General features: G+C 34.5%; 3 protein-coding genes across 3 annotated transcripts; 1 reads left to right on the top strand and 2 right to left on the bottom strand.

Moving 5' to 3' along the window:
- Positions 1 to 1023: 1023 nt before the first annotated feature.
- On the bottom strand, positions 1024 to 3649 carry LOC137576951 (uncharacterized). Its single transcript, XM_068290297.1, has 7 exons — positions 3235 to 3649; positions 3016 to 3179; positions 2562 to 2954; positions 2321 to 2497; positions 1977 to 2266; positions 1605 to 1750; positions 1024 to 1539 (listed from the first exon to the last, which is right to left on the bottom strand). The coding sequence occupies exons 1-7, from the start codon at positions 3506 to 3508 to the stop codon at positions 1262 to 1264; spliced, it is 1722 nt and encodes a 573-aa protein (XP_068146398.1). The 5' UTR covers positions 3509 to 3649; the 3' UTR covers positions 1024 to 1261.
- An 18078-nt stretch (positions 3650 to 21727) lies between these two features.
- Positions 21728 to 22465, top strand: Obp56a (Odorant-binding protein 56a). Its single transcript, XM_068288945.1, has 2 exons — positions 21728 to 21859; positions 21942 to 22465. The coding sequence occupies exons 1-2, from the start codon at positions 21800 to 21802 to the stop codon at positions 22299 to 22301; spliced, it is 420 nt and encodes a 139-aa protein (XP_068145046.1). The 5' UTR covers positions 21728 to 21799; the 3' UTR covers positions 22302 to 22465.
- Positions 22466 to 26473: 4008 nt separating this feature from the next.
- Positions 26474 to 27056, bottom strand: Obp56b (Odorant-binding protein 56b). Its single transcript, XM_068290795.1, has 2 exons — positions 26987 to 27056; positions 26474 to 26926 (listed from the first exon to the last, which is right to left on the bottom strand). The coding sequence occupies exons 1-2, from the start codon at positions 27044 to 27046 to the stop codon at positions 26573 to 26575; spliced, it is 414 nt and encodes a 137-aa protein (XP_068146896.1). The 5' UTR covers positions 27047 to 27056; the 3' UTR covers positions 26474 to 26572.
- Between the last annotated feature and the right edge of the window lie 239 nt (positions 27057 to 27295).

Below are 27295 nucleotides of genomic sequence, written 5' to 3' on the forward strand. Positions count from 1 at the left end.
ATATATTCTTGATCAGCACGACGAGACGAGTTCAAAGTAGGCTTGTATATACATGCAGGGGTTGTATATCTCGGATTCAGCCGGATCGGACCACTATATGATATAGCTCCCATGCAAACCCCAAAGTCACGAACAGTGACTTTTCTCAATAACTTCGTTATTTTCTGTGCTATTGTCGTGAAACTTAATATTAGAATATTATAATATTATGCCTATAAACAACTGTGCCAAGTTTGATCAAGATCGGATGACTACATCATATAGCTCCCATAGGAACGATCGGTGGAAAACAATGATATTGATCATAATCTTCGTTATTTCCTATGATTGTAGGCCATTCTTTCGCAAACATAAGCCTTTTTAGATAAAACGTTCTTCCACATTGATGGCTAATAGGTAAGAAAAGAGTTACCAAAAAAGTTGCAAGGGTATACAAACTTTGACGCGGTCGAAGTAAGCCCCGGCCCTCTGGTTTTTTATTGTTTTTTACTAAATGTACTTCAAATCTGAGTTAAGTTTTTCTGGTATGTGTCATTCATGGTCATTTATAAAAATTAACTTCCTCAAAAACATTGTTTTGCAATTAAAATATTGTCTATGATGTACTTTCTTGTTGATAGAATGGGCATCATGCGACATTGAGTTAAAGCAAAAATGGGAAACACAAAGCACATAAACTCACATTAAACTAAAGACAAGATTAAATCTGATTAATTTACAAAAGGCTTACTCTAAAACCGGATTGGTACGTGCTGTTAATGACGTTCAAAATTGATGTTCTTTCTTGATTTCTGATTATTTTTATTCTGAGATTCTGATGTTTTTAATTTAGGCTTTAAATAATTGCCTTTAAATTAACTTAATAATTGAAAAAAACTTTTTTCTAAGTAAACACAAATATAAGAGAAGAAGCGCACATTTTTGTTGGAAGATGCCTTTCATTAAATATAGTATGTAGTTTTTCAATTAACCAGAAGTAGATGTTTCCGATAATATGTGGAAATAAACTTGATACACGAACTATTAAACATTACAAAGCAAAAAAATTTTTATTTCACAAATAATAGCTCGAAATAAACCGAAAAGTTGAGACACAGAGACTTTTGCAGCTATGTACAAAACCTTGACGAATAAGCTTTTCTCTCTTCTCTTATTAAAATACATATTTGCACGTTTTACTCTCAAAATGAAGTACTAAGAGTATCTAATAGACTGTCGATCTCTCGCTAAAGGTAGAAATCTAATAATAATAGGATCTCCTTTAGTAGTTGCTACTGGCACGGTGTTCAGAACTGAAATCCGATTGCTTGCTACCGCGACGGCTGTGTACACTTCCTTTCACAATCACTGTCTCCTCATTGCAGAACATGCAGGTCTCTATGAACATCACAAGTTCCGGTGATTTCAAATCACGGGCAACTGGCAGTGCCTCCTCCAGGGCTTCTCTAGTCCGCTCTAGTTTATGCAATGAGGCGTTCGTTTTGATTATTTGTACTAAATTTAAAAATTTCCAAATATTACTATTGCAACTACGACTCTCTGAAAGGATAAGAAAAAATCAAATTAAACTCTTTTTTCGGTATTTAATGCTGCTGATTGCAAACCTTTAATGCCTTTACGTGCACTGAAAGCGCATTCATCGTGATGATCTTGTTGCAAATGGGTTTGAGCAAGTAAATAATGTAAATAACATTTCTCAATCGCATACTTGGCAAACATCATACGTTTCTCGAGTCGTGCAATTAGTTTTCTATAAAGATATAAAAAGAACGAAGAAGTCTTGTAACATTGACAAATGCAATGAGAATAACCTTTCAAATTAACCTCTTTAGTTAGAACTAAGAAAAAACTTGAAAAAGCAAGCCATAAGGGATCAAAACGAGGCAAGCTTTTGCTCAGAGGAGACTACATTGTTGTTATTGTATTATTGTGAAAACATGGGAATAATGTTAATTAGAGCTTTAAACTAATATTACCTGGCATTGACGGTTGCCGGATCATGTAGATCGGGCTCTTGATGTGTGGAACGATCACCAAAGACAAATGAAACAAAATCTTTTAGTTTATCCGTTGGCATATGAAGAAGTTTCAATAATGTTGTCGGATCGGCAGGATTGAGATTTTTGGGCACCACAAATTGTTCAACTAAGGCCAGTGCCAAAGTATTGTAAACTTCATTAATAAATTCAAATTTCCAGCACATTACACGATGGGTCTTAATCACAACATAATCGCCCATTAAAGCTTCGACGTATTTAGTTAATTGCTATCGGAATAATAATTTAACAAGACTATCTTGTAATACATAGACAAAACTTACCGGAACCTTCCTGTCTTTACGCAATTGGCGTATAGTCCTTAAGGCGGCAATCATATTTCGACGAGTTTGATATTGTACACGGAACAAATAGGCTTCGCGATTGCTTTCTAAGAGCTTCTTGTTTCGATATTTAACATAATTGACATAATAAAGAGGACTACGAGATTGTAACATTTTCTGCAGAAAGAAACAACGCATTTTTTTTAGCTTTGTTTGGCTTAAATAACAAACCAAAACTGACCATAAACTTTCGCACTATGTCATATTGTTTCGATGACAATGTGGCTAGAAAACCAAATGAGTTTTTGCATTGTGGCATAAATAAACTTGAATTTTTGCGTAAATCTTTCATGAACAGAACATCAATCCACGAATCATTGATGTAGGCCTGATGGAAGACATTGAAGGCACGTCTCCGACGAGCAATTTCCAGTGGGGATAAAAGAAGTTCTTGAACATCTGGTATACTAACAACATCGCATTTTTGTTGCTCCCGAAGTATTTTCCACATAGGACGATAGTCCATAATCTCTTTGGCTTTACGTATATCATTTACACGATCCACAATCTTGCTATGTTTCGAAAAGAAGTTGGTTAAGGCATCGCCAGTCACGTCATTAATAACATCATCAACCTAATATCAAGGAAAGCAATTACCATGGGTAATGATTGATTATTTGCATCGAGAGACTTACCACTATCAAACGTTGTTCAAAATTTTTAGTCTTATTACCCTTAAATTGGCGTATATTATCATGGATATTGACTTTGCTCTTCTCAAATTGATTCAGCTCGTATAGGACATCGCATATCTCCAAATTAATAGAGGCATCTCGACCGCGCACCTTCTCGGCAATGGCTAAATAAAATTGCAAGTTATAGAAATTACATGAAACTCTTTAGCGACTACTTACTAGCTGCTTCCATGCAATCCTGCAAGGCTCCTTCAATCTGAGCTGCCTTTCTCTTACTCTGGCAGCGTCTATATAAAGTCATATGATCCTTGGGATCTAGATTCAATGCCTTATCATAATAATGCATGGCGAAATTCTCTCGGCGACGACGTGAATAGTAAGTGCCCCAATCGCGGAATATATCATGTTGCACCTCTGGTGGCCAGTCAATCTTCAGCCATATCGGCAGTGGCTCCCCCATGCTGACTTGCGGTGCGTCAACAATCGATGCCATTATTCTTCAATGTAAAATCCGTTCCACTTTTCGTATATTTTATATGTATGTGTATATATTTGGAATTTTTATAATTTATGTTTTACCGTGTCAGTTTGCTTTACACCATATACAATAAGCATACATATATTTCAAATTTTGAAAAGTGAATGAAAAAAAGAGAACGACGAGCCTTCTTTGTTTTTAGAATTTCAAAATATTTGCTTATTTATATTTAAAGTTTGGTAAATGTTTACTATTACTACTCGAGATTTCAGTGTTGAAAAGTGGAAAAATCGGGTAAAGCTAGATTTCAGTGTTGTCAAACGCTATTTTTTATTTGGCGCACTGTTTGACTGCCCTGGTAGCCAAATATTTTAATCTAAACTCTAAAGTCGAGGAATATTCGGCTGCTCTGGCAGCCGAATATTGTATTCTAAACTATATTTGTTCTATTAAATCAAGAAATATTGTAAACTCAACAATATTTTCGTTTGTTGAGAATAGTGCGAACAAAAGATTCAAAATGCCCGCGTATTCGAGTGTCCAAAATTCGGCATTTGGCAACACCATCTCAAAATTGAACAGCTTTTTTTAGCCGGAAACAGCTACTTTTAACTATAGTCCCGCCAAAAATATTAATTTTCTTTTGTTAATTACTCAAAAACTACGAAATAAATCGCCAAGGCGCACCTGAGGTCGAGCTCGTGGAATTTTTCTCTTTCGTTTGATACCAAAATTATGTAGTTTGAGCGCGTTTTGGGCCCGAGTAGTAATAGTAAACATTTACCAAATATTTGGCTACCAGGGCAGTCAAACAGTGCGCCAAATAAAAAATAGCGTTTGACAACACTGAAATCTAGCTTTACCCGATTTTTCCACTTTTCAACACTGAAATCTCGAGTAGTAATAGTAAACATTTACCAAAAAGGCTCCTTAATCACAAAAATGTTCAAAATACATTTTACTATTATCGATATTTATCTAGATATTATCTAGATTAGAATTGTTATAGTGTAAGACTAATATTTTAATTTAGAGATTTTATAAATATTTATTAAGCGTTGTTTTGCTTGCAGGCTGAAGGTAGGTGGAATAATATAAAATACCTGATATCATTAGATAATAATTAAGCATAGGGAAATAAGAATATTAAGTTTATCTGCTTCTTCGACAAACATTAGGCAACATTCAAATTGTTCATAGTTTAGTCCTTTTTGCTCTCTCCTGCAGAGCGTCTAAACCCTATCTGCATTTGCCTGGGGAATCGCATAGAAGATGCTGGAGTGTAAGTGGAACTTCAGGCCCCATGCAATAATCCAGTTTTGCGAGTTTTTGAAATCAAGAAATTTGTTATCAAGTATAGCTGCCACCCATCAAAAAGGTTTCTTGAAGTTGAACAAATCAAAGAAGAAAAAAAAAGTGTTTTTCAAGTAGGCTAAGTAAGAAACTTTAAAAAAAAAAAAAAAAAAATTTAAAACGCAACTAATTTAAGGATATTTATTAAAGGAGTTTTCGATTTTAAATGAACACCCACTACAATTGAATATGAACCTCGGCGCAGTCTTGGTGAGCTGCTATTTGCTTTTTTCAAATTAAGATATATTATAGATTATCTTACATTATTCCATGGAAAAAACGGGATTCTATTGAGACTTAATTCGTGTGTCTCATCTCAACTCACTACTCAATCATTTTTTCATTGAACTTGAATGTGTCTCAATCGTTTCTTAGATTTACCAGCTAGTAAGAAATTTATAGGTACTTGGTTTAATTACCCGAGAGCATGTTTTTCTAAGAACTCATGCTCATAAGATGGTCAAAATGTCATTGAACAATTCTTAGAAGGAAATCATGGCTGAACTATGCGACTCAATGTATTAATAGAAAAATATCGTAAAGTTTGAAAAACTCTTCAGTTGCTAAAATGAACACATAAACATAATTTCTTATAGTTATATTCGAGTATAACTCAAGTGAACTTTTCACTTTACTTAAACCAATATGCAATATGCAAAAATCCACAAATACTTTACATAAAATAATTGCTGGTGAAATAAAAACTTTTGGACCCTTCGTGTTTTGATTGGACAGGCGTATACCTGTGTTTCCGGTTCAACTTGGAATTCTGTCACACTTCTCTAATAAGCACTTGCCTGTGCAGTGCCCCAACAGTTGAAAGCCACGCAAGAGACCCAGAAAACATGTGATTAAAAAATCTAACCGCAACTCAAGTGACAGAAGTGGCACACACACGAAGGTTTTTAGACTCACACCACATAAGTTGGTTTCCACTCCCGCTTCAACCTCAGTTCCACCTACTTGATGTGTGTGTGTGTGTGGTCGGTGAGAGAAGGCTCAATAATTGTGCATGCCCAGTGGCAGCCGAGTGAAAGGAATCACTTAAAAATAAGAAAGAGCAAGGCAACTAAGGGCTGCCATATGGCAGGAGCAGGACATATAAATTATATTTCACACCCAGTTCAAATAGAAATTATAATAATGAAATTAAAGCCAAATCCAGTGGTTGAGGAGTGTGAGGCTGTTGGAGATGGCGTTCCACAAAAGGCAATGATAAGTGTTAAGAGTGTTGTGGGCGTTGGTAGCAAGAGACCAGAGACAGAGAGAGAGAGAGAAAGAGAAAGAGAGGGAAGGTATGGTGTGAGTGGGCAACTCAACGCGCTCATAAATCTAATGTGTAATAAATTTAAACAGCAAAATCATGCAAAAAAGCAAGTCGAGTGGTTTTTTTCGGATGCCTAGCCCCTAGGACTTTGGCACCGCCAACTCACGCACAGGACCAGGAGGACCAGGACGAGGTCGACAATGACTACACTTTAGCGGGAAATTTGTGCGCATTGTCGCCGTATTATTTGCTATTATTTATGCCTTTTCCACTATTTACTTCCTTTCTTAGCGCGCCCACACGCCATTTCCATACACTGCACATTGGTTTCAAAATTGTATAAATAAAGTTGGCCAAATTTAATAACATTGTTAAAATTTGATGGACACAACAATTATAAACACTGGGACTAACTATTGACTATGGAGCTTATCAGCCCTATTAGCTCATCATGCATCGATAATATGATTATAAGCTCACACTGCGTATGCTTAATTTTATTTAAAGGTTTCGAACTTTTGTTAATTCAATAATGAAACGAAATATGGAAACTTTTTATGTATGGCAAATAAAATGCCGACTAAGGAAATTTTTCAAGAGTATATTAAGGATTTACTTATTCGCATAGCTAAATGAAGTTGATCGACACGTTTAAGGGCAATTGCAATAACTATATTCATAAAGTCATTGTCAAAGATAGAGATCGATATCGATAGATATCCAACCTTACTTCAACGATAGGTTGTCCTTTAGACATCTTCGTTAGTATTTTAGCTAATCCATTTGGTATTGACTTTATTAAACTAGACGAAAATCTAAACAATTTTGACTTACAAGAATGGCACTTTATGCCCCAATGTGCCTTGGAGTATGCAAAAGTGGCCACTCCTTTTGAACACACATAGCAAACACACACACAGCACACACACAGACTGAAAAAAAATCAGCCGCTGACGCTTATGGCGTGCTAAGCATTTGCGCTTGAAAGCCTCGCGTGGATTTTAAACATTTTCACACAACATTTTCATATTTAGACGTCGCACATCAGTCGACAGTCAACGCGAGAAGCCCAGTTCCCATTCCTGTTTACATTCCCCGTTCCCAATCTTCCCATCTACGAGGGAGGTTGGCCAGGCGATAATGTAAGCTCCATAAGCCAAAATAAAGGACGCCCACCAAAAGCGGACGCGAATGCGACCGCACCAACAACATGCAACAGCACACGCGACCCCAAAGAAAGCAACCAAAAAAAAATAAAAAAAGTAACGAAAACGAAAATCTGTGAAATGTAATTGTTACCATGAAAGCACGGCCCAGAAGCTCGGAAATTTCCCGCATCCACTTCTTCACCACGTTCCAGCTAAGGGCATTTTAAGTAAGTTCGTATTGCTCTTTCTGTGTGCCATATTCGCATTTTGATAATCGCCGACCCTCCATCTCTACCCCATCCCGTTCCCAAAGGCAGTTGCCTTCCTTTTTCGCTGATATACAAATTGGCTTTTGCAATGACTTTATATATTTTACGAGCTGGCGGCCCTTTTCTTTAGTGGGGAAAGGCCTTTCCTTTTGCTTTCCTTTTTCCCTTTTCTTTGCATTTCGTTCCAAGCATGTGAGTTTGACTGGCTGGCGCACTCTGATGCGATTATAAAGGAAAATTGATGCAGATAAAATTAATTGAATTCAAAAAGCCAAATCCGTTGGCATTTTATATGCTATTTTTATCCTAACTGAAAACCACTAGCACTTAACAAGTGGCTTGCATTGAGTTTGGCCCTAAGGGCCTTCAATAGTTTCGTTTCGATTTTTTTGTTTTGAGGTCAGTCGATAAGAAACTGCTACTAAGCGTAGACTCGAGGATACTCTTTGGTAGGGAAACTTAAAGGAGTTAAAGTTAAAACAATTATAAATCAAGTGGGTCAAGTGACTTTCTTAGTCAAAGATCAGAATATAAACTAATAAATGGATAAATTTATAAAGGAATTTTAGGGAAATATAGGGAAATCAATGTTAACTTTGTAGTTTGCAAGAAAGTTTAATTGAAATGTCATTAAAATGGAGGCAAGCATGAGGGATTCTCTTTACAAGATTTTTCGTTAATATACATACATAAATAATCTAGTAGAACTTTCAAAAGTCTTAAGTGTTTATATAAGCATAAATAGTCAAGTCTAGAGTTGACTTTGAAAATGCTAACAACTAAGAAATTGTTATATACTTAGCTCTAATAGCCTCTTCTCTTTTGAATTGTTTAAAAAAAGAAAAGTGTTTGGTAAAGTAATCTAAAAAAAATTTTAATTTAACTAGAGGAACTTCTTTTCTACACTTGGATAGACGAAATTTAATCCCATTTATCTTTAGATATAACTACGTATAAGTATAATTCGTTTGGATATTTGATTTCCTAAGAAATAATTCGGAAACAACGGTTTTTTTTTTCCAGCTAAAGGTTCCATCCACCTGTATTCGCTAATAGGAACCCCTTGGCCATAATGTACATACATTCAAACCCTTCTTTTTTATCAGAGACACCCTAAAGTAAATACATTGCAAACCCTTCAAAGTTAATGGCTTAAGAGGAAATTGTTTAATTGATTTAGCATTTAATGGCGAAAATTTGTTAATCTATGATCTTATGTATATAAATAATAAAATAGGATATGGTGTTTATTTGTGTACGGTAATTACAAATAGCAAACAACTATCAGTGCTAAAGCTACTGCGCCTTAAGCTAATGCAAAGTTCTATTATACCTAGTATATACATATATGTATATGTGATTAAATCAATTTTTAAAATAATTTTGAAAAGCTCATAGTATTTATTTGTTGTTAAATTAAATAATTAAAATAGATTGAACACTCACGAGTCTTATTGGGTTAACACAATGGCAAGATACAAAAAGAAGTAGAAAATTATTCATTTGAAAAATAAATTTAAGAGGAGTGAAGAAGTAAAAAGCCGCTGCCAATATGTACCACTTATCTATTTATTACTGATTACAAATTATGTAATTAAGGTTTGTTGTTCTTTCGAACAAATAAATTAATAAATGGCACGGTCCAAACTTTAGGAAAATGTTATCTATAACAAGTTGTTTAGAAAATTGATAAAAAAAATTGCTACTTTCGGAGAAAAACAATTTTGGGGAAAACTTTATATATGCTTAACTTGTCAAATATTCTTTGAAGTGAACAAACATTTATATAGTTAGCAAGAATTAACAATTTATAAGGAATATTTCGATCGAGCAAATCTTATCTTTAGTTTGTCATGCATAAATTTTAAATGATTATCGCCCTAAATATATTGTATTATGAACTTTTATTATCTCTAGCACAGAGTGACTTCACTATAGGAATCCATAGCGGGGGCTTTCCTTGAATTTTGTTGATGATGACTAATAACAATTGGTTGGGTTTTATTTGGCCTTACTCATAATATTACAATATTTGCTTAATAACTAATTTTTTGTTTTCTCGCTTTTGTACTAACATAACCCATAAGGGGTTATCTAATGGAAAAGCAAGATTAGATACGAACGTATCGGTATTCGGAAAGTCAATATAAGCGACTATGATAAGATTTTTGCTGTCAATTGAAGTTTAGTTAGCTAAAACAACTCGTTCATTATACACGCATAATTATTAAATACAAGAACCAGAAATGCCACCACCACCGGGAGGACATGGACACGGTCACGGACATGGAGGGGGACATGGGCATGGCGGACCTCCCCATCATGGTGGACCGCACCATCATCATGGCCATGGCCCACCTGGACCGCGTTGCTTCTGTTGCACAATATTGTAACATAAATCAAATAAGAATTTTAATGAATTTACTAAAATTAAATAGTTTAACTAAATAAATTGTTGGCCACCTCGTGAACAAGTTACTCAAGTGCTTACTTAAGTTTTAATGTGAACAAGTTTCTCTAATTAGTTTAATCGAGTGGCTCTAATGGCTTGCTAATCATTTAGAGTAAAAGCTACCTCAAAAACGCGTTTTTGGGAACCTCAAAAGCCGCCATCGACATCGGTGGTTAATTTCGCATGTACATATAATTTATATTTGTATGATTATATGTGAAAGGGCCATTGCGTGTGGTAAGGTTGTACTTTCTTCTTCAAGAAATGGTAAAAGGGTAGGGGAACAGACAAACAACAACAGCAACACTAGGAAGTTAAAGGTCCCTCATTCTCTCTTGTTTTGCTGGTAGCTGGTCTCTAATTTATAGCAGTCAAGTTGAAGCCGAAGACATACAAGTGCCATAAATTTTGGCAAAGGAACACATTATTTATACTGTCAACCGGTCTATATTTCGCAGAAAATAAAGGCATAAAGGAAATACGGTTCACCTAAAATTCTCTAACTATAAATAAGTGCAATGCTCTTGGTTTTTGTTCTTCTTCCTCATGAAAATTGCTACAATTCCATGTGAAATAAGTCTTCATTAGCGGTTAAAGAAGGCTGACCTATAATATTAACTATAGTCTATAGTATGGCTGACAATTTTTGCTGCTTGCCAATGGGTTTTTCATGCGCATTGAACGGTCTCAGTCTCAGTCTCAGGCTCTCAATGGTGGCAGCGTTAAAGCCGGAAATGCCCAAAACAGTAGCAACAACAGCAACAACAAAAAACACCAACAATAACAACAACGGCTGTGGCAGTAGCTGAGGCAGCAGCAGCGGCAATGGCGGTGGCAAAAAGGAAAATGCTTAAAGTTCAAATTAAGCACAACAGCTGGCGAAAAATTGAATTGAAAGCAGCAGAAGAACAGCAGCAACAACTACAAAGCACACACAAACCCCCACTGCTTCTTTCTCCCCCAGTTTACCCTCTCTCTTTCCCCCACCAAAAGAAAAAAAGAAAAACCCAAGGCATTTTCACGACAACTCAGAGCCACGACGAACAGAAGAGTCAAGGAAAAACCTCGAAAAAAAGGAAATGAAAAAAAACCGAAGCATGCTTTCAGGCGACAACACATTCGACATCCTTCGTGTCAACAGCTGGCTCCAAAAAGAGAAGAGAAAGTGACAAGTCTTTTTTGAAATTGAGAGAGAGAGAGAAAGGACTTCACTCACTAGCGCCATATCTCCACATAGCGTAGAGTTTTTGTACTACATCAACGCATGCGTCATTATATTGAGTGCAAATCTCAATCAGAAACGTCCTTAGAGAAACAAAGTGTGGGCGGAGGTGAGAACAATTGTTAATGTCCATGTTAGTGTTTCGTAGAATGTTCAAGGGTTTGGGTCTATTTAAAACTAACAAACAAATTCTCATATTATTTTTGCCAATAACTCGTAGTCATTGGGAAAACCCAAAAGCCCCCCAACCAAGCCCAAAAACCTTATCAGGCCTAGGTTTTATGATTATTCTTCATAAACTATCAAACATTGTGACTATTTATTGACACGTCAATGCGATATGAGTTGATATGATTGTTATGAATGGATTTTATAAACATTTTTGATTTTCATAATGTTTTTTTTTTTGAAAGAGTTTTATAAAGAAAACATAAACAACTTTGAAATTAATTTTGTTCAAGGAATGCAACTAAATAAGATGAATTGAAAGAAACTCATGACAGAGAGCCATTTGTAGACATTTGGTAGGATCATATCAGAAAATTTAATCCTTAAAGTATGCAATACCCTTACACAGACTGTTTTGAAAAAATGAATTCAATTATACTTTGGAATTTCTTGCCGTTTTTTTGTTTTTGACACAAAGTTTTTGAAGAGTCCAAAACAATCATAGATCATTAACTGCATTCTATTGGTGACTGCCAGGAACTCCTCTATCAGATTCCAATCAGTCAAATTGAACAACTTTAAATGGTTTACAATTCATAGAGTTCATAGGCAACGGATATATTCTCAGATTAAAAAAAAAAGTGAGAAATAAATGCTCAACGAATGGCATTTGTGACGTTGTTGTTATCAAAATGTTTCACAAATTCATGTACATATAACGAATAAAGCTGATAGACGATTCTTGTATACTTTTAGGAGCACATTTTCTTGATTGTTGATCCTTGATACGAAGCAATTCAATTGTTGCTTTAATGCAATTCAATTTATTTTTATAAAATAATATTTGAGGGACTTAAAGCTCCATTTGAACATTCTTAATAATCATTTTCCTTTTGCTCTTGGGAAATTTGTTAAGAAAGAAGCCAAAAATTTTATAAATTATGAATTAAATTTTAAATTTGTGTGTTTGTACATCAAAACCAATGACATCATCTTGCACTTTTCCAATTGCAAATCAAACATGCATAAGATAGATAGACATACAAAAAAAAAAAAAAGAAATAATAGTTTTTGATTTATGAATATAATAATTTATCTTTATATTTTAATTTATGTTTATTTTTATAGTGCGTTTGCCATTGGTCAACATTAAGGTTTTTGAATAATTATAATTAATTATTCAGAATTTGCAGCAACTTTACCGCAAATGTGGCTAAAACAAACTTTTTGTATGTATCTAAACATTACCCTTATTTAATGTTTATGAAAGCTTTCGGTTTTGTTTTTCTTGTTTTGCATATAGCAACTAAAATTGTGGATAAATGCAGACAGTAATGTTGATACCTTTAGGCGAGTTGATGGTAATATTGTTTAATAAAATATCAATAGTTTATAGAGAGTTTTGTGAAAGTCGTTGACTCTACTCTACTCTTGGCATATACAAAATTTGGAAAAGATCGACTATTGAAATAGTCGACTAGTTGCACCTTTTGCCTATAAAAATGGCTGACAGTCGACAACTAACAAGAAGAAAGTTAAAAGTAAAACAGAATGACCATATAATAAATCATTGAATGTGCCTTCTTCTTATTTTAATTCATTATTATTATCATTCGCTTTATTATCATTCACTTTGTGATCCAACATATAAATTCAATTCCATTCATTTTCATTCAAAATGTATTTAAACTAAAGCATGTTGAACGATTTTAAAGTAAACAAATCGATTTTGTTGGAAGTGATAAAGCTCTTCCCTACTTTGCTTCGCCTTGGAGTTATTGTACTGATTGTACTATTCGACAATGCTAAATATATACATAATTTATGTTTTATGTTATTAAAGAATTAGTTCTTACTTGTCAAAATTGTTGTATTTGTAAATGGTGAAGAGAATTTGGTACAAGTCTCCATTTATTTTATATATTTACTTTGTGATACGCGGAGTAATGAATTCATAACGACCACTTAAGCAAATACAATTGATGGAGTACATGAATGCTGGAACAGAGTAAGTTTTGTTTAGCAAGAAATTTCATACTTTTAGGGATTTCTACTCAAAAAAGGAAATGATGGACTAGTTAAAACTTTGAAAGAGAAATCCACTTTATTTAGTCTGCTTTTCTTGAAACTTAAACAATTATTTTATCTCTAATCTAGTCAGAAATAATATGGGGCTTCTTCTAAGTGAGTAATGGTTTCATTAAGATGAATAGAATTGGAAAAGTTGAAATTAGGAACTAGTTTTTAGGATTTGACAAATAGAAACTTATCATCAAGCGTTAGATGAAGGAAAGATTCTCTAATGGTTTTTTTAAATACCTTATAAAGATATGAAGATTCATATAGTAATTCGATTCTTTCTAGCTAGTTTTTTCCCAATTTTATATTTGACTAAAAGTAAGCCACATTAAAATAGCAGCAGTTAGTTAAGTTACTAAAGCCAAGTTATAAATTTAAACATTTGTTTTGTGTTTTCCTTCTGCTAACCTTAATTGCAATTGTTATAACTAGTTGTGGTATTAAGTTTTCCTTATTTTGCACTTCAATTTCATTTGTTTTGTTGCTGTTGCATTTCCACATTGACTGCGAGAAGAATGGCTGGCATTAATGCCGAGTATGTAATTACATATATGCTAGTTTTAGAGTGCCACGCCCACTACTTAAACAACCAACATTAAAAGTGTGAAGGGGTAGGCGGGGCTGGTAAATGTAGTTTTCCTGCCTTTGTTGTTGCTGCAGTTGCATAAATTATGTTAGGCCAAAGTGCAAGCAAGTTATTTGCAACATAAACCTTCCGCAGAAAACCAAGTTGCAGGCAACGGACTTGGTTTGTTAGAGAGATTAACGCCTTATTTTTTTTCTCCTTTTTATGTCACATGAAGAGTGGCACACACACACACACACTCAGAGTTGTTCATATGCACATACTTATGGCACTAAGCCGTCTGCGAATGCCATGAAAAACAAACTGCAACGGAAGCTGCACCTCATTCTTTTTCATCATCGCCCGGATAAAGAACTGTCTCATGGAGGCCACTTTAGCACCAACTACAGCGACAATAATAAGGGCCACAACAGCGCAGCAACAGGACCACATAAGGGGTGGGGACCAAAGAGGATATGAATGAAGGATGCAGAACAGCGAATGGCGAATAGAGAATGGAATGAAGGTGCGAATGCAAACCCGTTGCCAGATGTCTGTTAATGATAATGATGACAGTCTGCTGGTGGCTGCTTTGGCTTCACTTGCTCTTTATGCTGACGCTGTAGTAATAGTAGTAGTCGTAGTAGGACACTCGGCGCGCTAGTTAACGTTTTTAATTTGGCATATTATAGTGGCTGAAGTGGCCTGGCATGGTTCTCGTTAAATATGCCCATGGAACATATGGGCATTAGTGTGCACACACTCAAAGTCACAGGACTACCTGGCAAAAAAAAAATAAAAACAAATTCAAACTCAACTCATGTCGAGTGCCATGGCATTGAACTTACCTTACCAACACAAGAGCCCAAGAGCGAACGAACATTGTGCAAGGATGGAAAAATGATTACAGGACAAGTGTGTTTATATCGACAAACTGAAGTGCTGCAAAATGAACATTTCGAATGACATATGAGTGAGGGTGGAGGGAATGAGAATCGGTTGAAAAGTAATCCATAGATATTATCTACATAATTTACTCGCTCTACTTACTTTTCAAGGCAACTAATCGAACGTGTTTTGTTTCTAGTATGTCCTTAGAGATATAAAAACGATTAAAAATTATCAAATTTGACATACACATAGAGACGAATCTAGGGCTATGAAATGGGCAAGTTTTTTTGCTAAAAGTATGCCAAAGGCCTACAAACATTGTTTAACTCGTGGTTTACTTTTTATCCAAAGGATATTCCAAAATTTCATTATATGCTTCGAACTCCTTTTTTCATACTTCAAGGTCCAAAGTTTCGCCATTTCATAGACCTAGATCGGCTAAACCTATCCATTCGTTTCGTTTGATATTACATGTTGGTATGGTGTATTATTGTCTACAGCAAATGTAACGATATCAACGTATCAAGGATATTTTTGTCATTGTTATCTATTTATCCTAAACCTGTTATCTTTGTGGCATCTGTTGTTGGCCTTAGGAGAACTATGGCCCGTCCTGCAATATTTCGATGTTTAATTTGCTAGCGATACTGACTTTAATGTGTCCTTGTTCTTGACAGGTAATTTGACCTCTTATCCTATTAGATAACTTTGTCAGATTTCGTGAGTATTATCTTTATTTGTTTTCTCATTTCGAGAGACAGAAATAATCGCAAAATGAGCAACTATATTAAGGATAACAGTGGCTAACTGGACACGCAGATACATTAATCTATTCAATTACATTCATTTAGATTACCATAGCCACAATAGGTTCTCATTTTGTTTTGAAGAACAACTAAATTTAACTACAATTTCTGCAAAATATTTTGAATAACAAATTTAATGCAAAGTCTGAAAAATATATTAAAGAAGGATTATTTTTAGAAGGGGTTAACAACGTCTGGACATGTTAGTGAACGTCTACCAAATGCCTGTCACAATTATATATGTATCTCTTTTCACTTATTTTCCCTTGGGTATTGGGTAAAGAAGGCATCTATAATATATTCCTCTGAGAAACAAATCTATATTATGTGAATGTTGTAGACTTACTCTGTTTATCTTTTTTCGCAATTCAATCCATTTAGAGACAAACACATGCACACACACACACACACCCACAGGCGCAGTCGTATTTTAAGCCATTTAGCAAATTATGTGCGACTTGCCTTTAACCCTTGAAAATAAAACAGACGGGAAATGAAGATGAAGTCGAAGACGAAGAAATGTATGAGTCAGAGAGTGAAGAGAGAAACTGAAGCTGAATCCAGAGAAACAGTCAACCAAGGCAAGGATATTTTTTGGCAAAGCATTTTCAATTCAATCAAACGCCCACACATACGCCCGCACACACACACACAGGAACACATTCATACACAATGTTACACATGTCGGCATTTAAATAAAAATAAACATGGCAAATGGCAAAGAAATACTTTGAAACACTTTTAAGCATCATTACATTAGCAAATTTTTACATATCTAGAGGGATGGAAAAAAAAACATATAAAGGAAGTCCACGTGCTGCTTCCTCAAACCATCTTCCCCAACTTTTCGTGTGGGCGTGGCCTTTATATGGTATGTTTGGCCATTTCATTTGAGTTCTTTGGCAAAAAGCAGTTTTCTAATTTACATTTAACGCAAATTGAATGAATTTTTGTTGGTATTATTATTGGTTGGAAAATCAAGGAACTTCTGATGTGTCCAAAGCCAGGATTTTAGTGTAATTGTCGTTATAATAAATAACATCAACTGTCCAAACACTTGACACTTGACATCAACTGCAACGGAAGCGGCAAAACGTCACCCAAAACCCGAAACCGAACCCTGCAAATTCTGCAATTGCTGCAACTCGACGCTGGGCGCATGCAAAGTGCCAGAAAAACATTTGCCATTGCCGCATATTTCAAATGCGGACACATGTAAAAATGTTGAAGCGCTGATAAGGACATTAACAATTGCACAAACACCCAACTGATCCTTTGCCCTATTCAACCTCCTCTCCTCACACTCTCTAGCAAAAAACCTGACTTCCGTATGCGAAACATCAAACAAAATGAAGCAAAAAAAAAAAAAAAAAAACAGGAGCAAGGAAAAAAAAAAGAAAACTTCACCTCGTCTCTTTTGACACGCAAATTTATAACAACAGCGGCAACAAAAACTTGTTGTGGCCAAAAAAAATAGAGGAAAAGTGAACAAACTGGAAGAAACTCTTACGTCTGCCACTACTGCCAAATGAGGGCTAGACAAAAAATATAAAAAAAAAAAAAAAACAAATTAGGGAATAACCAAATATATGGCTTTGGATTTACTACGAACTCTGAATACTCTTCAGTTTCTATCCTAACCAATTCAATCGTTAAGATACGAAACAAAACCATAGTACACAGTCTTTAGTATTAACATTCAAAGGTTTTCCATATATTTCCATTCCATTTTTAATTTGACTGATTAGTTGATATTGTATAGTATCCTTGGAGTTTTTACAAATTTTTGTTGTTGTTTCTAACAAGAATACTAATTATAATAAAACGAAATTTAAAAAACATTTTCTTAGAATCATCTTTGACAACTTCTTAATCTATTTGTTCATCTATAATTCAAAACTGAGAGCAATAAACTATGAGGTCGTTTAATACATTTAGTTCAATCTACAAATATCACTCTGCTGATTCTAAAATTTAACAAACTCTTTAACAATGGGCTGCTAATATAATAATGGAAAGTCTTGAAAGTTGTGAAAGTGACTATTCATCTATTCTTTGTTTGGCTCTTACCAAAGCAAACAGGATCAGCTTTACCTTATTTTTCGTAGAACCAGATAGCTAAAATAAACCACCTCAGCTATAATTTCCAAACTCATGGTTTTTTGTAACAAACCTTTACCTAAAATTAATAAACACTTTTCCAATTTTCTTTAACCAAAGTGTATAGAAGAGCAACATAACGTAACATAACACAACACAGCACAAATTTTTAACGCATACAAAATGCAATTTAAATTTACTTACATATTTAGAACCCCTGGGAATTTCAAATTATTTGCCTTTACACGCAAATTTAGCGACCATTTTTCTAACAAAGCAAAAGAAAAAAAAACCCCGAACCTTCAGACAGGTGGCCTTTTGAAAATATTTTCGACTTCTCATAGTTGGGGTAGACAGGGAGCTCTCATTCGCCGCCCTCCGTTGCCATTCCATTCAACTGACATGTGACGTGGTACTGAGTCTTAAGAGCAAACTTTTTTTTTATTTACAGAGTTTCATTCTTTATTTTTTTGTTTGGGGGGTGATTAGAAAATGTTGTTTATTTTTTTTCCTCTTCTTGCGAAAGTAAAACATAAAAAAAAGTAACCCAAAAAGGCTCTGACAAATGTTTTCTGGCTAGCATTTTGTTGCTGCCTTTGTTGTTGCTTCTTTTGGTGATTAATGACGCCAAAGACTGGGCAAAAGGGAGAGGGCACCAGGCGGCATGCGGGGGAGTACCGTGGCAGCTTAATTTAAAATGAAAATTGTACTTAATTTCTAGTTGGTAACCGAGAAAAACCGCCCCCCCACCTCCGTTCACTTTTTGCCTTTGGGGCCAAGAGCAGAGTTTATGGAAAAGTCATCAAGCCATATTGTGGGATTAAGACTTGTTTTTACTTCATATTTTAAAAAAATATATTACTTGTCAGTGATCACATATAACTTTCAAACCAAATGCCACGATAAGCTGCAGCTTTAGCAACAAATTTCACGATTTTGATTAGTTTCTGGCTAATTTTAGACATTCTCGGTACTTCAGTCTCTAAAGCTAATCTTAATTTTATACATATTTTATGTCTACGCACTTCTCTTTACTATCATAGAAGCTGTATTTGTTTTAATATACATATAGATAATCGGACAGTAACGAAGTCAACATTTTTAATCCTTTCTTGTCCTAATAAGTTCGAGATTTACATAGAAAACCGCAAAAATGAAAAAAATTAAACAGGATGCAGAATAGACCAAGGAACAAACAGTTACTTTCCTTATGAATGCTAAGTAATTGTCTGATTTTAAAGACTAAAACCAGAGGGTCGGCGATAGTTGCAAGTTTTTTGTTACTCTTTCCTTACGTATAGCCGTCAAAGCGGGAAAACATTTCGTCTAAAAAGTCCAATGGACGGCCTAAAATCTTAGCATAAGAAATAACTAAGATATTGATCCAAGTCACTGATCATTCCTCTGAGGGCTATATGATATAGTCACCCGATCTTGATAAAATTTAGCACAGTCAATTATACTTATGTTAAACTGACAAATGTTTAATTTGAAAACAATCGCGTAAAATGTAACGAAGTTATTAACTAAAAATAACGAAGTTATTGAGAAAAGTCACTGTTCATGACTTTGGGGTTTGTATGGGAGCTATATTATATAGTGGTCCGATCCGGCTGAATCCGAGATATACAACCCCTGCAGTATATAGTAGCCTACATGCGAAATTTCAGCTCTTACGGTCTAGGAGGAGTTTGCGTTGATCCAGACGGACGGACGGACATTTCTAAATGAACTCGTCTCGTCGTGCTGATCAAGAATATATATACTTTATATGGTCTGAAATGCTTCCTTCTAAGCGTTGCACTCTTCTGAGCAAAATTACTCTTTGCAAGTATAATAAACCAATAGTCATGTTTTTAAAAACAAATTCATAGTCTAAAGTACAGGAAGTGCAACATATAAACAGCAGATTAACTGAATGTTAAGTACATACATTAAACTAATAAAGTAATCAGCAAATTAAGTAACAATTTATAATACCTATTTTGGGGCTGTTAACTTAGTATTCAATATCTATATATCAGGCTTATATAATTTATTTTTTGTTAGAGGTTTAACCCTTTTTTACGATGATTATAAAGTTTTATCTCGAGAAGAATTATTCTAAGAAACAAATGATTTGACTTCAATGACTTTCACAGTAAATATATATTACAGGTTGTTGTTGTTTCGAAAGCTCACTAAATAACAAGTTAATACATTAGAATGATTACGACATTAATCGATTCAATTTACTCTCTGTAATCTATTAACGTATTAATCACATTACCATAACTTCAATAGACTGTATCGAAATAACGTTTAAGTCGAAATGTAATTCGTAATTCGTAGAACACGTCAAATCAAAGCACACAAAATCAATTACTTTAATTACTCTTGAGCCGGTAACAATTTGCCTAAAATGTGTTTTCAAGATGAATTATTTTTAGATTTCTGTTGAGATGACGAGAAAGTTTTGTCTGAATTTAACTTTTAACCGCAGGCAAATTGAATTAAGATTACCACATAAGGATTTCAAAGAATTTCAAGAAAAGTCAAACAGGCTTTAGTTTATTATTATTATTGCGTTCGGGGACAAATAAAAATAAAAAAAAAAAAACTTTTAACTTTTTGCAACCGCAGCGATGGAAAGGCGGTGGAAAGGGGAGGGGCTGGAAATTTTTCAATCGCAATCTTTTGGTTTATTTCTTTTTGCGCTAAAGCTACTTTATTTTGACAGCAGACAAACAAATGTCAGAACTGAAATTAAAAGGGAAGCAGCAGGAAAAACTTGTGAAAAACACGCCGGGCTCAAAGTGGCAGACTTCCAGCTCCCACCAGGCATCGCCCACCCATTCCTCACCTCACTTCATCCATCCATCCGGCAATCCACCCACTCCACTCCATCTTCATCACAATTCCATCACCCACACGCATTGCTTGGCTGACTTTCTTGCATTCCCGTATTCGCTTTGGTTTTGCTTTCTCGATTCCTTTGGTTATTTTTGCTCGTTTGCTTCATATATATATATGTATATATTTTTTTTACTCTAAGTTTTTTTTATTTTTGTACATTTCACACAGCGTGAAATTTTCTAAATGTCATTTTGCTGTCATCTCGTGGATAATAAGATTACAACTACGTTGAAATAATAGGATTCAAATGAAAAAACTTTGCCGTCTTTGGCTGTCTCCTTTTGCGCTTCTCAACTTTCAATACCAAAGTACACACATACATACAGATATCTGTATATATGTATGTATGTATCTTCCTCTAGTTGAATTCTAAAGATATATATCTGAAAGTGGGGTGTTGAATTGAAATTGGGTTTTCGGTTTGGGTGGGAGTAAACTTTTCATTTTCTCCTGTTTTGATAGAGTGCACCCGATAATGGCTAAGTAGCTGCAAAAGTAACTTCGCTTCCCTTTGTCCATCCCCATTCCCATATCAAAATGAGTTTTGAGGTCGCTTAGCCAAGAAAAAGACACAAAAAAAAAAAAACTCAAGTACACGATCATTATGAGACCTCTTGAGCAGTCTGGATCGTGGTCTGTCTATCTATCCTATGTCTATGTGCGAAATTGATTCGATCGTCTGTCAGCAAAAATAAAAGGTATTATTCGTAATTTTTTTTCGCAAATTCAGTTTAATGAACCATGCTTTCAAGAAGTCACATAGAGAGTTAGAGACAGACAAGCCCATAGACCATAGACAAAATAGCTTCAGGCAAGATGTTGACGAAAGTACTTGCCCAAAAACAAAACAAAAAAACAAAGCACATAAAAAGCAAAACAAAACAAAAAATAGAACAACAAAAGACAGCAAATAGATCTTGGAAGCACAGAGCGGCTTAGCTGGATCACAGCCTAAGGGCATTAGACAAAAAGCTGAAAAAAAAAAAACCAAACCGGCTTTCATTTGATGACCTGTTAGGGTATAAAAGGCGCGTGCACAGCTCCAGTCAGTATCAGAACTTCCCCAAACGTTCTAGCAAGTCATTAACAATATGAATTCCATTTTTGTGATCACTTTGAGTGCTGTGATTTTGGCTTTGGCTCTGGCCTCAGTAAGTATTATTTAATGATAATGTGGAATATTCCATTCCATTTCTAACAAAACAAAAACTTTCCTCTTCGGCACTTTTTCAGCCTGTTGAATTGAATGAAGAGCAAAAGGCTCTGGCCAAGCAACATGGTGAACAATGCTCCAAGGAACTGAATCTGACTGAAGAGGAGATTGCCAAAGTTAAGGCCAAGGATTTCAAGAATCCCACCGAGAACATTAAATGTTTTGCCAACTGTTTCTTCGAAAAGATCGGCACATTGAAGAACGGTGAGATTCAAGAAGCCGTTGTCTTGGAGAAATTGGGCGCCTTCATTGGTGAGGAGAAGACCAAGGCTGCTCTGGCCAAATGCGGTTCCATCAAGGGCGAGAACAATTGTGATACTGCTGTCAAGTTGCACGAGTGCTTCGAGGAGTTCAAGCCAAAGCATGAGATTAAGGCTTAAATCGAATCATTCAATAGCGAAACGTGACAAATTGTAATTGAATTTGCAGAAGGCAGAAAAATCAAAACAAAACAAAACAAAAAAAAAAAGTGTTTTTCTCATTTCGAACACAAATCAACTAAAGTGATGCATTTAAATATATGGATTATGATTTTGTCAACAAACATTATGTTTGAGTTTTGTTTTTGGTGGCATTGAGATTTTTATTCTATGTGTGTGTGTGTGTGTGTAAATAACAGGAGCGGAGTCTTCTAGACAAAGGAGTAGCACAGTTCTCAGTTGAGTTTAACTTGTGTTTTGAGTTCTTTTTCTATAATCAGACATTTTTATCTACTAAACTACAACTTTTGTTTACAAGGAATTCATAGTTTTATTTATTAAACAACAGAAGTCCCCTTCTTGACCTTACATTTAGACCAGAGTCGGACTGGTAAGTCAACCTCCATTTCATGATTAGCATTGAAATTAAGATAGAACAAAAAACATTTGCTTATAGTCGTGCTTTTTCAAGACGGAAATGTTCAGATGAATATGATATTAAAGTAAAAGTATACTAGGACCAAATGTTTAATATCAAAATAATAATTAAAAAAGCTAAACAAAAATGCAAATCGCCAAAAAGGTGACACCATGCAGTTGAGGGCATATTATTACCATCGACTAAGGGCAATAATCACCAAAAATCTTTATACCTAGAGGATAGGCAATAATCTAGCATTTTTTATAAGTATCATAAATGAAAAAAGATTCTAATCGCTGAACCCAATGGAATATTTGTCTCTAATGCAATCATAAATTATTTTTCCTGACTCTTAAATTTTTGAAAACAAAATGGTTTCAGGTTTTTTTTTTGTCCAGAAGCACTTTAATTACAGAATTGATGGTCGATGAGGATTTGGCTTATTTCATTTAAAATCATTCACTTATACGCAGTTACGAGGCACTTTAAACTTGATTTGCCTTCAAATTAAACATACATTACGATGTCAATTCTATCTATTATCAAAAGCACTTCCATTATCAATATAATGATACCGCATTATTCACCTAAGCTCTTAATGAGCTTTTTTTTTTGGAATAAACCAGGTTAATAAGTAGTAGTTTTTTGTTTTGTTTTGTTTTCACCCATTTGAAGTTTTAATTAATCTATCAACTTAATGGTTACAAAAGATTGATGTGTTACAAGACATCTAGACTTGTTTACAAAGGCAAATTTGTATATATATATATATATATAGCTGGTAAAGGTCTTTTATATATTCATCTACGTAAATCATCCTAGAAAACTAGACTTGTAAAATCTTTAATGATATGGTATACATATATAATCTGTAATTAATTTTCAACCTAACAGTTAATAAAACGATTAATAACTTTTCTCTAGAATTAAAAATTAGAAATTCAGATTAAAGTGCTTATGTGGGCGTTAGAGAAAAAGGTTATTATCGAAACAGAGGGAAACAATAAAAATGTATCAAAATTATAAGGGCCTAAAAGTTGAACAAGTTGTCAACACTTTTCAAGTTTAAAGCTTTATCATTTGTAGAAAAAAAAATATATGGAAAATAAAAATCAAGGTATATAATTTTTAGTTTTACGATCTAACCGTTATATCACTTCTAACAAATAAGTTTTTTGCCAAAAGCTAAACTACGTCCACTAGGTTTTTTTGTGGAATAAAACTAACGAGCTGACAGCTGATGACAAAAAATAATTGCATAGGTGTTCTCCTTTATCCCGTACACACAACTTTGCCTCGTCTGTCCCACAGTTTTATTATTTTAATAATATTTGAGTTTTGCTAAAGCGACCTGATTAATATTTTAACTTAACTCTCCATAAAGCTGACCTTTGGATTATAGCAAAGACTTTTTATGAGATAAAAATAAATCCATTAAAATTTTAGATCATCTATTTTAAAAATGATGATCATCATAATTGGTCTTATAATTATAAATTTCCTAGAACAATTAAAGATTTTACTCAACAAAATATTATTATTATTATTCTATACGGTTTACTTATAATGTAAAATTAATAGTAAACTTAGCTTAGTCGCTGCAAAGGCCTTATAACATGTTTATATTGAGGAAAAAAGGAAAATTACAAATAAGTATGTACATATATATTTTCAATGTGAGATAATATGTATATATAGTTAACTATTGAGATGAGCTCGTAAATGTTAGATGATTTTAAAAATTGAACGACTTTGGATAGGTTTTCTAAGCTTGGGTTAAATATGGGTGATAGTGGGTTGGAGGATGGGAAAAGGGATTTTCTAAGGTTTAAGGTGTTCGGACAAACTAGTAGGTTGTGGTTAATGGAAGATACATAGTTACATAAGGCGGTTGTTGTGGAGTTGAGGAGGTAGGAATGGGTGAGGTTTGTGTGTCCAAGGCGAAGCCTAGATCTCGCCGAGACAGTTGGCTGTATCATCAAAATAGTTTTGGCAGTTTATAGGAAAATTACAATTATAAAAAAACTAATAAAAGATTTCTAAAAGTTAAGTAAAGATTCGATAGGTCATCTTTGCTTATAATAAACAGATTTTTCACAGACATTTACAAAATTTGGAATGAGGTTGACTGGTTTCGTATTATATTTAACTCTCAGCTAAAAAGCTTGCTTTAATTTTAACCTAATATAAAAGTATGAGAGTTCGCCTAAAATTGGATCGCAAAAGTGGGGATTAGCTTCCACGAAATCTAGATTGACCACTCGTTACGCCCTTAAGTAGTTACAGTAGTGACAACCCATAATTAGCATTACATTCACATTGCATGGCTAGCATAATCAGGTGACTAACATGGCAATTCAGAGTCTATAAATGGCGACTTATCAAGCAATACTCTTCAAATCGCCGTCGAAAATGTGCTTAAAATTATTAATTATATTTCTCATATCGATGGAAGTGCAGGTATGAGTTTGTTTATTGATCGTGATCCTTAAAATTATTTTAATCTTTTTAGAGCCTCGGTAAAGTTAACTATGACGTCAAATACGAAGGGTTTTCGGCGATCGAAGGCGAAGTCGATTGCCGAATAGCAGACTTTCGAGGGATTAAATTAGTTGGGCGTGAACGAGCCTTAAACGGTTCAGCATTTGCCTCTACTGATGTGACTAGTGACATAGTAGTCTCTTGTAGCCAGTTCTTTTTTGAGAATAGTATGTGGATTCCATCGCCTTACGGGATACATGGAATGTCCTTTTGTGAGTTTAGTAAAAACTTGATGATGAAATATGCCGATATTGAAAACTTGAACACAAACTTTCCGAAAACTGGTAAAGGCTATTGCCCACTACCTAAAGGTGAATATTGGATTATTAATGGATTGCCGAATACTGATAATTGGGTATCATATATGAAGCGTGGAGTTTACAAATTTCGTTTTCAACTTGTAAAGAACGGAAAAGCTTGCGGTGGCCTTGAATTAATTGGAAATGTGGTTGACCGCATTTTTTGAATACATTTTGAATACAGCAACAACCCATGTTAATAAACATTTATGAAAATAAACATCTAATAAAAGTCGAATGAAAATTATTTTGTTCGAAGTTACGATCAATAATTTTAGAGCCCGTTTTGTAGAACTTTCTTTTTCGGGCTAATTTATACTTGGGTCCTGACTAAAGTTATATACCTACATAGATATATATGATGCATAACTCTAGAATATTTTTTGTATGTATTTTTCCTCTGCATTTTTATTTCTTTGTTTATGTGGATGAACAACAAAGAGAGCGAGACAAAGGTTGTATGGTCGCTGGGTAAAAGCTTAATGCGGTTCTCTCTCGCAAATTGTAATTAATTTGTGTTTGCATTGAAAAACAATAATAATAACGGTAATTCATAATAGGGCAACAATTGGGAATGGGTTGAAAGGTTTGCAACTTGTGCCTTTTGTCTCTGTTGCACTTGTATTGGGACCGATATAACGATAATGATGTCAGCGTCACAGTTTGTCACAGCTTAATTGGAGCTTTCAGGCCCTTCCATCCCCCTGATTCGTAGGGTCTCTAGCCCCTGCTTAAACAGCTTATACTGCATATTCATATGCAGAGAATGTATATATGTGTGTGTGTGTGTGTGGCCATTTGCCGTTTTCAATTTGCATAATTAAATGCACAATGACTGCCTTTCTCTTTCCAACAGACGATTATGCATGAAATGCGTTAATATTGTAAAATAACTTTATTATTCAATGGATTTACTTTACACAAAAAAAAACAAGAAAAACCATTTGGAGGGATATTGTGCCTACTTTTTCTTAAGCCTTGAGTCCGTTAATCATGCACATTTCAAATTTGTATGCATAATCGCAGGCATTGGTCGAAGAGGCAGCACCACAACTGCTCAACAGGGCCTTGACCTTATCGACCGGAGCCTTGGCATAACGAGTTGTAATAATCTTAAGAATGGCATCGTTATTGGCCTTGCCATCGGCATTAATCATGCCCATTTTCTTATAGAGACAATTGTGATAACATTTATAGGATTCAGTTGGATTAGCCACCGGTTTGTCAGTGGCAATTAATGCCGCCTCGGCGGTTCCAATGTTTAGCTCCTTAATGCAACCATCTTGCATTTGCTTTAAGGCTGCTATATCCGCTGCACTTTGCGACTAAATTGTTAAAGAAATCTTCTTAGTATTGCAACTAATTTAAATATCCTTTTGACTCACCATAACTTCCTCGTTCAGTCCCATTACAAGGACTAGAAAGACAAATACTTTAACTTTCATCTTGCTCGAGTTCTTTGCACTATTTGATATATGTTCAGCAAACTCATGCAGTTTATATAACCCACCAAATTATAAAATATTCCACTTATAAAGTTATTACAATTCAATTATTCAATTTTGGAAATTAAATTAATTGAAATTAATCGTTCTTAACTATATAATTTTGGGGATCCAAAAAAAAAGAAGGGTAAATTAACTAGCATTTGGCTGGTTATTGTTGTTTTGACTGTATTTTAATTAAACTATTTA

The sequence above is a fragment of the Drosophila tropicalis genome, unplaced genomic scaffold (genome assembly GCF_018151085.1).
Source record: "Drosophila tropicalis isolate 14030-0801.00 unplaced genomic scaffold, ASM1815108v1 contig_593, whole genome shotgun sequence".
Taxonomy (NCBI): Eukaryota; Metazoa; Arthropoda; class Insecta; order Diptera; family Drosophilidae; genus Drosophila; species Drosophila tropicalis.